This window comes from Chrysemys picta, chromosome 6, assembly GCF_011386835.1.
Source record: "Chrysemys picta bellii isolate R12L10 chromosome 6, ASM1138683v2, whole genome shotgun sequence".
Classification (NCBI taxonomy): Eukaryota; Metazoa; Chordata; order Testudines; family Emydidae; genus Chrysemys; species Chrysemys picta.
The window spans coordinates 26842114-26854366 of record NC_088796.1 but is presented as its reverse complement, the minus strand read 5'-3'; the positions used below and the strand labels follow the sequence as shown (position 1 = coordinate 26854366).

Sequence of the window (12253 nt, the reverse complement as noted above, 5' to 3'; positions counted from 1 at the left end):
AGATTCCACTGACAGATTTACCTGATAAACTCCAAGGTGTAGTACTGGATTGGGGAACTTCCTTCACTGACTCCAGGTTTCCATGATAGCGCAACCTCTGAATCAGAAACTACTATGACCTGAGGCTGATAGGGTGGTTCAGGGGGCATGCATTTATCTAAGCCAAAAGAATGGCATGTAATCAGTATTAGAAAAGCAGATGGATTTTATAGACACAAAACTCAACATACACACATACCCCTCCCAGCACTGAGAATCAGATTGGTTTCTTACCACAAAACAATCACACTTGTAAAAGTATTATGTTAAAAATATTTAAACTTAAGTACTGTACAAAAATCAGATTTAGCTAGGATTCACCATGCTGCACTGTGGGCAAGAAATATGCTAGAGGAAAGAGGTTTCTTTCTTCAAATGCCCTTGCAGGCATTTATAAAGGGTCCACAAGGCACCTGGTACCTCGGGTGGCATTTATCCTTTTAAATCTTTTAATAATGTTACTGACCATTTTGCCATTACAAATACAGCCTGCCCTCTGACATGAGCGACTTTGAGCAAAACAGAAATTTTAGCTCTCACTCTGTGTTTACCTGCCAGCAAAATGAAATGTCTTGGATTAACTCTGCCTCAGCGGTTTCATAATGGAAAGCTATTTACACAGATTTTTACCTTGGGATAAGGTTGTGATGTCTCTGGGCATGCTGGGTCGTCCTTTTCCTGCCCAGCCATAAGCTCCTACACTAACGCGGTGTGGAGTGCCTGGCTTTAAATCGCCGATAACAACATCCTGTCAGAGACAAGAAAAAGAAGATACAAAAAAGTAATAGATCTGTTTCATGTTACTGAAAATGACATTGTGTGCTGTGTTGCTCGGATGGGAGAATCCTCTTACATGATATTTTCCATGCAGGCCCCTAGGAAAAATGCAAGAATGCCAATTCAGTACACAAACAAAACAGACAAACAAGGTCACGTGTTTCCTGAGAAGCTGTAGTTTTATCCCACAGGGATCTACAGAACTGACCTAGACCCATTTCTCAGCATAATTCCAAAGTCTGAAGAAAGTTTTTATGGAGATCACAATCACACACTTTGGCTGCTGAAATTTAAGTCACATACATTCCCCTCTAGAGCCAAATGCTGGAGTTCATTATCTGTTTCCAGGGGACTGTAGCTGCTTCTGATGGTGAAGAAATATATGACCTCTCCTTGTACACAGATCAGGAACCAATGGAAGTAGATGCCCCCTGAAATTTTCCTCCCACACTGCTCTGCTAATATCAACCGTGACCTGAAATGAGTGCCTCCCTTTATGGAAGACCAACTTACTTGTTTCTGTGCCACCATCACAGGACAGGTTAACCCAAAGGCAAAACTGTCAACTGCCATATGTAAGGCATTGCTGAGCTCTGCATATGATAATTTTGTTATGTGTGATGCTGTTTAAGACTCCCAGCACAACCAAGTATTTATCTCACTGTCTGGTCCATTACAGAACATGTACTACCAGTCAGCTGGAACTATTCAGATCCCATATTTTGGCTCAGCCAAACATCAATAAAGATGGATCCATGTGCAAAATTCAGATCCTGGTCAGGGTTTGGATCTCAAAAATCCTAGAAGTTGGGGAGCTCTTGGATATGGGTCCATCACCAATTGTTTCACTGGAAACCATAAATGACACCTCAGCTGTAGTTCCAAAGATTAACCAAAGTATTTACATGAAGGCAATAATTGAACTGGACGATTTTATTATATGAAACATCATATATACATACACACACATACACATATGCACTTCTAAAGAGTCATCCAGATATTTAAAATATCACTCACAGTGCATGGGAAAATTCAGAGAGCTCTTTTCCCCTAAAGCTAAGAGCAACTGGAAATAGTATTTCCAGGTGCAGCAAGCTAGTGCAAGATCCTAATACTTTATTATCTGCCAGCCTCCTGATGCCAGCCTTTCTAATAAACTCTCCTTCTTTATTCCTGTGGGTAAATACTGTACTAGTCCAATAGTTCTACTACCTGTTATTGCTACCGCCAGTCCCAATCTGCAGTGAGCTCCAGGGAGGTAGACACCATAAGCTCATGCACAGTCCAACTGATTGGACAGAGGTCCTGCCACACACAGCTTGTTGTGAGTCAGGGTTTTAGTCTAATGTTAGAAAGTCAATGCAATTATATGAAGTGCTTTTAAAGCAAGTTAAGATATTTATATGGATCTGGACTGAGTTCCACCTTCTTGTACTCTTAGTGCATCTTAAAAGATTTGCTGTGTTGTGATACTAGAGGTATAGCGGGCTGAAATCTTTATTGCAGTACATTGGCTGTGTCACAGGTTTTATAGCAGGGGTAGGCAACCTATGGCACGCATGCCAAAGGCAGCACGCGAGCTGATTTTCAGTGGCACTCACACTGCCTGGGTCCTGGCCACCGTCCCTGGGGCTCTGCATTTTTATTTAATTTTAAATGAAGCTTCTTAAATATTTTAAAAACCTTATTTACTTTACATATAACAATAGTTTAGTTATATATTATAGACTTATAGAAAGAGACCTTCTAAAAACATTAAAATATTCTACTGGCACGCGAAACCTTAAATTAGAGTGAATAAATGAAGACTCGGCACACCACTTCTGAAAGGTTGCCGACCCCTGTATTATAGCAAGGTATGCCAAAGTTTAAACGGCATACAATGGGGCAGAATTTGGCCTTCTGTTTTATTAAAACATTATGGGCCTTACTGACATAAATGAGAGAAGCTCTGTTGACTGCAATGGAGCTATGCCAATTTACAGCAGTTGAAGAATGGCCAAACATGAGCTTTGCAAAATCACCTAGGCCTAACTTTGACTCTATCACAAAATGTATTTCTCCTGTCAGGGTACACAAGCTCATAGCTATTCATTGTTCTCCAAGTTCAGGCACTTGACCTAGAAACCTTCCACCTCTAAAGCCTGCCTATTCTTTTTTTAGGACCAAGTCCACAGGCTTACACGTGTGCTTAATGTGTAGCATGTGAATAGCCCCACTAAACTCAATCGGATAAGAGCCTTAATAGGTGCCTTTATACTATATTTCCATGTTTGCTGTGTGCTGTTATTTATTTGTTCTATGCTGTAAAACAATACCATGACCAGATATAATACATACTATCCGATTTGATAATGCTTATACTTACAGACTGGGACTGATTCTGCTCTCAGTTACAGCAGTGTAGGTCAGGAGGGAGCTCCATTGAAGTCAATGGAATCATATCATTGTAATTTAGAGGAGAATCAGGCCCACTGTCTAAAAGACAAATCATGCAAACCTGACCACAGTGTTATTGCAGATTTCTGTTGACTTTGGTCTGAGTATAACAGAAAGCATTTCAGCAAGAATGTCCGAGCTCAACAACATTTCCTGGGGATTAATGACCAGCTGGGAGCCGATGAATCCCAGCAAGTCATTAATTCTCTAAGAAATGGCCCAACTGAAGTCATTATTGTTATCAGATGTACAGATGGGTCAAACCTGGAACCTCAAATCTGAAACCCCCTTCAAAATCTTCCAATCCTACGGTTTTGTTATTGAATCAGATCCAAAACTAGGAGCCCATTTTCCCTTTTCTGGTTTAGATGCATCCTAAAAGTCTCCTAACCACAGTGATTCTCCCAAGATCTAGCAAAATTTCCATTAATACAGATAGTTGAAATCTCATGAAATCTACTGATCTCACATGATTTCCACCATTTCCGGCCAAAATCTCACATAAACAGCTTGCAAGAATCTGTCAATGTTGACTCCAAGCCTATACCCTGGTCAGGATTCAGTCTCAAACCAAAACCCTTCCATACATGAACACAGGGCTGGCTCCAGGCACCAGCTGAGCAAGCTGGTGCTTGGGGTGGCAGATTGTTCGAGGCGACATTCTGCCCAATCCTAGGGCAGCACGGCCACTTTTTGTTTTTGTTTTTGTTTTGTTCTTGTTCTGCTCCAGCCGCCCTGTAGGGGGCGGCGGCGCGGAGAACCAGAGCACCCTGCAGGGCAGTTCTCTTCCTTCCCTCCCCGCCGACCGGAGCGGAGCCTTCGCGGCAGGTGGCAGGAGGCGGCATAGCGAGAGGGGCTGCGTGCCAGCGCCCCTGCTGTAGCCCTGGCCGCCCCCTTCTCTCTCTCTCGTGTCCGCTCCCTTCCCCTCTCCCTCCCCCCCCCCCCCCCCAGCCGGTCCCCCTGCACCCGCACTCTGGCCGCGCCGCAGGTTGTTTTATTTTATTTTATTTTTTTTGCTTTGCTGTTCTGGCCGCCCCGGGTTTTTTTTTTTGCTTGGGGCGGCCAAAAAGCCAGAGCCGGCCCTGCATGAACACCTCCTTTTTAGCCCATCTCTAAAACTAAACCCTTTACAGTTATTGTTTATGGAAGCAGAATGGTCCATTGGACTGAGCACAGGACTGGAAATAATTCACCAGCAGCAAAAGTCATAAAGGGGAGTTATTTTCTATACAACATTGTCTTTAATCTCCCAATCCTGCCTCCTTTTTGTGTGCTCACTCTGCCTCCCCATTCCTGTGTCCTATCCTCTTTTTAGCTCAGCTCAGATCTACTCTTCCAATTTCTTTTCACACTTCCTTACTGCTCTGTTCTTCCCTCCTCCTCACAGAGTATATCCCCCTTCCGTCCTCTCCCTTTTGTCTGATTGCTTGGCCCTCCCACTCTGGCTGACTGCTCAGCTCTCCTGTGGCCTTCGCTGCCTGGCTCTCATTCTTTTACGGTCCATCTCCTCTAACCTCAGCAAGGCACCCTTAAGTGTTTTTGATGATTAGTGTGGAAAATTATCCATCTCTAAAACGGAGATGATAATAATGCTTTCTTACCTACCTGCTCCGAGCATTAGTTAATGGTTGTGGCACTTTGACTATGAAAAGCCCCATTTAAGTGCTAAGTAGTATTATTTTAGTAGATTATGGAACATTTTAGTGAACTGCATATGAATCAGTGGAAAGGGAGGCTCTAAATGTTCCGTCTTATTTTGGATCACAGCTGCCACAGTTTCAGGAAGTGCGGTACTTACAAAAATCGCTTGTCCATCAAGTTGACTCTGGGGGGAAAAAAAAGCAGAATGGGACTTGTTAACAAACGACATACTTAAAAGTTGATGGCAAATCGTAAGTGATGGGTCAGCAAAGCAAGATATTACCAATATACTCAGCATATGGGACACTTAATTCCCAGCTCAAGTAGATGTACACGTGTTAGGTCAGCTTGAGCTAGTGCCTAAAAATAGCAGTGTAACCATGACTACGTGAGTAACAGCTTGGGCTAGCTGCCCGCATGCAATCCCATCTGACCCCTTGGGTAGGTACTTAGGTGGCTAGCTTGAGCCTTGCAAGCGCTAGCTCATGTATAGGTTCCTGAGCAGGGAATTAAACCTCCCAGCTGCTGTGTAGATATACCCTATGATGTCATATCCTATGGTGGCAACAGAAGTACTTTTAGGAAAAAGTAGTGAGGAACACAGGAGGGACAAAATATAGTGTATAACAAAGTAATAATTAATCATGACAGTGAGACTCCTTCCTTTACCATGATCCCATACCTATGAAAAAGCTATGAGATTTAGGAATAGCCAAAGAAAGTATAAGGCAACAGGGAATCTGAGAAGCTACTCTTCCCTCTTCTTCACTTCATCCCTTCCTTTTGAACAGGTTTGCTAATGTTCATCAACTTCACCACAGTGCCCTTCAAAAAGAGAAAGAAATCTCCCCTCTGCCCACAAATATTTGAATTTGATGCTATTATCTCAGTGCCAATTTCTAGCCGGTGCAGTCCTAGGGAACATTCCTAATTCAGCCACGTGAAAGGAAGAGTAAAGAGGACATGGTCTGAAAGAAGGAAGGACACTGATTAGAAGGAGAGGGGGAAATGGGGAGAAGGAGAATGAAGCATATAAAGGTGAAAAGAAAAGGGATGAAGAGGGTAAGGAAAAGAAGAGAATAGGGGGAAAGGGAAAGAAAATGGGAGGTGATGGGGAAAAGACAAGAGATTTTTCTGAAAGAATAAAAAAACTTCCAATCCCCTGGGAGACAAGAACTTACACATTTGCCATATTTTTTTGTAGTTAGGAGTTATTAAAGCTCGCAATTAAACTTTTAATCTCAAATTTTCAGTGAGCAGAGTCTCACTTGCACACACAGGAATTTGCCAAACATTCAACAACTCTGTTTGCTCAGACATTTACCATGATGGCACAGCTTTGCTCAGATGGGTGTTTAGACACCTAAATACATGGAACAGCAAATGGAGGCATGTGATTGCTCTTCCATTTTGCATGCACAAATGAACTTTTCCCAATTGAAAAAGTGAACTTGATATCAAAGGTAATATTTAAAGAGATGCCATAGGTAATTGCTATTAAAACCCACAGCAAGTCCCAACAGTTGTGAATTCAAAACTAGCAGGAGAACGAGGTACAAAAATCATATCCCAGACTTCTGATTAGATTACAGCAGTGTGCTATGATTTCCTCTTTGCCCAGTAGTCCCTGTGGGTTTGGAATTAAAGCCAGTATGTCATTCACACAGCCAAAGAAGTCAGAATTCCTGGTTCCTACTAAAGAAGTACCACCAATTACTAGAAAATGCCAAACTTAAGTCTCTCAAAATTCCAGAGGCTCTGATCATTCTGACAATGTATAAAGCCAGATACTCACCATGCTGAGCATATCCAAGCTAAGGGGGACATCATGTGAAAGCTGTTTTACTGGTTTATCAGCTTCGACCTCTGAGTAAAACACCTTGAAAAGATGTAGTTAAGGCAGTGATACAAATACTTTAGAAATAATAAGTAAATTACTATCACATCACTGACAGTGGCTGCGTATACATCTCTTGCCACTCCACAAACACACAGAGAGTTCGCATACATTGACATATTCTTCAGACTTACCCGGGCTTGTCTACACATTGAAATGATATAATTTATAATGTGTTAGCTGATACAATGTTAAACACAACTTAGCACTTAGTTGTAGACATGAACTGTCGTATTTAACACTGTATCAGAGTGGACCCTTGCGTTAGCCATACTCAGCTGACACAACAATCCTTGTTTAAACTGATTGTTTAACCTTGTGTTTAACATGTGTGTTTTAACATATGTCATATCCCAGTACAGACAAAGCCTCAGTGTACATGTATTAGTTGGCATTCAGTGACCTTCCTGGTACAGTAAAATGCGGTCGCTAAATTCAGCAAAATGCAACCTGAAACAAGTACAGTAGGTTGAATTTCCATGGAAGTCTCTGGGCAGCATTGAGCAATGACATGAATTGCACTGTAAGTTATACATCATGGGCAAGATCCTCAACTGGCGTAAACCCATTGAAGTCAACTGAGGATCTGGCTCCTGTGTAAATTGGTAATAAAACTGGTGGAAGTTGCAAAGCAGTGTAACTTTTACCCACTGGACATCCACTTAATCTCTCTGTGCCTCTATTGCCCATCTATAACATGGGGATGACCCCTTTCTTCCACTGTTTGTCTGACCTGTTTATTTAGCTTACAAGCTCTTTAGAGCTGGTACCATCTCTTACTTATGTCTGTTCATACATTCTTGGATTTTAAGGCCTGAAGGGATCATTAGATCATCCAAGTCTGACCTCCTATATAACACAGGCTAGAAAATTTCACCCTGTATTGAGCCCAATAACTTGTGTTTACTTTGATTAAAGCACAGAAAGGCATCCAATCTCAATTTGGAGACATCGAGAGATGGAAAACACAGCTCTTCCCTTAGTAGTTTGTTCCAGTGTTTAATCACCTTCACTGTTAACAATTTGTGCCTTATTTCTAATTGGAAATTGCCTGGCTTCAATGTCAATAATTAATTCTTGTTATGCCTTTCTCTGCTAGACTAAAGAACTTTTTAGGACAAGGTATTTTCCCTCCACATGGCCCTTTTCTGCACCCTCTCCAAGTTTTCAACATCTTTTGTATAATGTGGGCACAAGAACTGGATGCTGGTATTATAGTATCAGTCTTGCAATGCTGTATGTAGAGGTAAAACTACCTCCCTACTTCTACTCACTTCTACTCTGTTTATACATCCAAGGATGTACCAAACTAAGTACAGTGCCTAACTCAATTATTGTTATTTTTACTTATGATTTGTATTATCATGAGCTACTACAATTCAAATAATTCAATAATAATAAAAATAATTCAGTAGATGTGCAAGACAAGTGTAACTTACACAACCAAGGGAGGAAAAGATAGGGCATAGCAGGAAAAGCAAGAAGCATGGAGGTATAAGATGAAACAGCCCCTCACCATTGCAAATTATATCAGAACTAGAGAAGGTCAAACATTTTCTGTTATAACTTTTTTCCCAGTGGAAAACTGAGTTTTTCATTGAATGGACATCTTTCATGAAATTGTCTGCGTTCCTTGAAAACTGTTTTTTTTTCAATGAAAATTTGCATTTAGATTTGGCGGGAGAGGGGGTTCCATCAACATTTCCCATGGGGAAAAACAAAACATTTTTGACCAGCTCTTCTCTACCATCCCCGACATTCTCAGGGCCAAGTTCACCCCTGGCAAAAACAGCTCCCATTGACCTCAGTTTAAGGGTTAAATTTGGTTTCCACACAATAAAAAATCAGGGCAAGTTTCATTTGTTTTGCATTCAACTAAATGCCAGACTGGTGCAAAGTTACACTGCTTTGCTTCTGAGACCTACTGACACCTCTTTTATCAACAACTTACAGCAGCACAGAATCCTAGAACAGAGGTTCTCAAACTGTGGTCCGTGGACCACCAGTGGTCTGCGAGTTCCATTCAGGTGGTCCATGGACAGTTCCCTCTAAGGTGCACGCCTGGGTGGCCTCACATGAGAGAATGAAGGGCTGTGGTCCACTAATTAGGTGCCTGGACTCTGGAGAAGACACATGTGTAAGGTGAGGTGGTGGCCTTGGCGGGAATAGGGGGTAGGTCGGAGGGCACAGTGGGGTGAGGAGAGGGGGTGGGGGAATTTGGGGCATGCAGGGCTACAGTGGCCAGAGAAAGAGGCAACTTTCCCCAGTTCTAGGGCTGCAGCTGCCGGGGAGAAATGGCCCTCCTTTCCAGCCTCAGATCTGTGGCTGCTGTGGTGGGGGAGAGACCCCTCTCCCTCCCAGTCCCAGCTCAGGGGCTGCCACAGCAGGGGGCAGAGGGCACATCCATCGCATTAGAAAGGTAAGGCTACTGATATTAAAATATGAGTTGTATGCTTTTATTTGTAGAACAAAAAAGAAGTTTATTATTATTATTATTAAGGGGTGTTTTTATATAGTGCTTTTATCCAAAGGGCTTTACAATAGTTAGCTAATGGTATAAAGAACATTTGGAAAGATCATTAAGTGGTCCTCTGAGACCCTCAGGAATTTTCAAGTGGTCCGCAGGAAAAAAAAAAAGTTTGAGAACCGTTGTTAGAACAATAGGGCTGGAAGGGACCTTGAGAAGTTATCTAGACCAACCCCCTGTGCTGAGCACTTAGAGGAGAGGAAAGTGATCAGGAACAGTCAGCATGGATTCACCAAGGGCAAGTCATGCCTGACTAACCTAATTGCCTTCTATGACGAGATAACTGGCTCTGTGGATGAGGGGAAAGCAGTGGACGTGTTATTCCTTGACTTTAGCAAAGCTTTTGATACAGTATCCCACAGTATTCTTGCCAGCAAGTTAAAGAAGTATGGGCTGGATGAATGGACTATAAGGTGGATAGAAAGCTGGCTGGATCATCGGGCTCAATGGGTAGTGATAAATGGCTCCATGTCTAGTTGGCAGCCGGTATCAAGCGGAGTGCTCCAAGGGTCGGTCCTGGGGCCAGTTTTGTTCAATATGTTCATTGATGATCTGGAAGATGGAGTGGATTGCACCCTCAGCAAGTTTGCAGATGACACTAAACTGGGAGGAGTGGTAGATACGCTGGAGGTAGGGATAGGATACAAAGGGACCTAGACAAATTAGAGGATTGGGCCAAAAGAAATCTGATGAGGTTCAACAAGGACAAGTGGAGAGTCCTGCACTTAGGACGGAAGAATCCCATGCACTGCTACAGACTAGGGACCGAGTGGCTAGGCAGCAGTTCTGCAGAAAAGGACCTAGGGTTACGGTGGATGAGAAGCTGGATATGAGTCAATGGTGTGCCCTTGTTGCCAAGAAGGCTAATGGCATTTTGGACTGTATAAGTAGGAGCATCGCCAGCAGATCGAGGAACGTGATCATTTCCCTCTATTCAGCATTGGTGAGGCCCCATCTGGAGAACTGTGTCCAGTTTTGGGCCCCACACTACAAGAAAGATGTGGAAAAATTGGAGAGTCCAGCGGAGGGCAACAAAAATGATTAGGGGAGTGGAGCACATGACTTATGAGGCGAGGCTGAGGGAACTGGGATTATTTAGTCTGGAGAAGAGAAGAATGAGGGGGGATTTGATAACTGCTTTCAACTACCTGAAAGGGGGTTCCAAAGAGGATGGATCTAAACTGTTCTCAGTGGTACCAGATGACAGAACAAGGAGTAATAGTCTCAAGTTGCAGTGGAGGAGGTTTAGGTTGGATATTAGGAAAAACTTTTTCACTAGGAGGGTGGTGAAGCACTGGAATGGGTTACAGAGTGGTGGTGGAATCTACTTCCTTAGAAGTTTTTAAGGTCAGGCTTGACAAAGCCCTAGCTGGGATGATTTAGTTGGGAATTGGTCCTGCTTTGAGCAGGGTTTGGACTAGATGACCTCCTGAGGTCCCTTCCAACACTGATATTCTAGGATTCAATGAGTCAGGACCAAGTATACCTAGACCATCCCTAACAGGTGTTTGTCCAACCTGTTCGTAAACACCTCCAACGGGGATTCCCCAACCTTGGGAGCAATGCATGGGACTATATGGTCCATTTGGATTCTATGCTAACAAAAATGAAGGTTTACTTACAGTGTATCCTGTGATGGTGCTGGCATGCTGCCTTGGCATTCTCCACTGTATGCTGAAAGCTGTACAGTTCAGTGAATCCATCAGTATATCTAGAGGAGGCCCCAGTCTATCTGCCTCAAAGCAAAATGATACTGCGTAAGAAGTTTCAGGAAACAAAATTCCCTTGTTTATAATCAGCTGAGGGGCACATCTTTGAAGAAGAATACACATATGCTGCCCTATTCTTTAAAAACCTTCAGAAATCGGACAGACCCAATCATTAAAGGGCCAGATTCTACCACTCTCACTGATGTTAAGTAGCTCCTTACTTCATATGCTGTCCATGTGGTGCTACTCAGCATGACAAGTGGAGCAGAATCTGACCCAGGATTAATTTGGGTCTATCTATCAACCCATCAAAGTACATTTGCTTTGCTTTTCAATGCATTTGCAACTACTGCAGCACACCTGTTAATCTACTTAGCATTAGTGGTGCAAACAGAGATGTGACAAAAATTCCCTGGGGCCCATGCCCCTAGCTACATGCTTGCAACCCTTGAAGACCATGTGAAGAAAGGGGCATGTGTGAGAATTTACCTTCTCTGTAACCAGAGTAAATCTATGGATATACTTAATTACTCTTCACCAGTTGGGTTAAAGGATTCTTTAATGTGTTTCATGATTTTTGTACACAACATTTCTTTGATGGTCTTGCCAAAAAAATAGATTGCAATTAACTGAGGAAGGTTATTAGCTTTAATAACAAAGGCACTTTATCTGGTAAAATAATAAGGATCACAAGTCAACCGCTACAGTAAATTGAACAAGCACTGACAAGAAACTCTATCACCCTGAGTCAAACTGCAAGGACCATGAAGCATTGGGTGAGCCCCTCTTGTAACTGTAATCAAAGTAGAGGTCTGGTGTCTAAGCTCTGGAAGCAAAACGAAAGATGTGGGTGTTTGTATGTGTGCCTGCATGTGCATAGGCAGCTGCAATGAGCTCCACTTACCTGGAGAAAAGATAGTGATAGCAAATGTTACTACCCAAAGTGAAGGAATTTTAGCCACTGTCTATGAAGCCTTAACATAGAACACTACAATTCCAGGCCACAAACCCACAGTCTTGCAGACAACATTTCCCTTGAAATCATTAGGAAGTTTGACTACGGAGTGTGAAATCCGGCCCAAGATTTTTAACAAAAATTCCGTAAGTAGCCAGACAACTATCAATGCTCTTGAAACCAAAAACACATGGTAAAGACACTTCATAAACAAGCATAACAAAAAAGTGATGAAAATTTGCTCGCAAAAAGAATTTTCTATGGCA

General features: G+C 42.6%; 1 protein-coding gene across 4 annotated transcripts in view; it reads right to left on the bottom strand.

The window, feature by feature from the left end:
* The window catches only part of EGFLAM (EGF like, fibronectin type III and laminin G domains), a 129731-nt gene that overhangs the window by 88558 nt on the left and 28920 nt on the right, over positions 1-12253 (bottom strand). For all 4 annotated transcript variants that reach the window (XM_065550028.1, XM_005282161.4, XM_065550027.1 and 1 more), the window contains 5 exons: positions 10946-11055; positions 6695-6778; positions 5057-5083; positions 670-787; positions 22-157 (listed from right to left, as the gene is read on the bottom strand). In XM_065550028.1, coding sequence (XP_065406100.1) covers positions 22-157; positions 670-787; positions 5057-5083; positions 6695-6778; positions 10946-11026 — 446 coding nt within the window. In that variant the 5' untranslated portion in view covers positions 11027-11055. The remainder of the gene's footprint in view (positions 1-21; positions 158-669; positions 788-5056; positions 5084-6694; positions 6779-10945; positions 11056-12253) is intronic.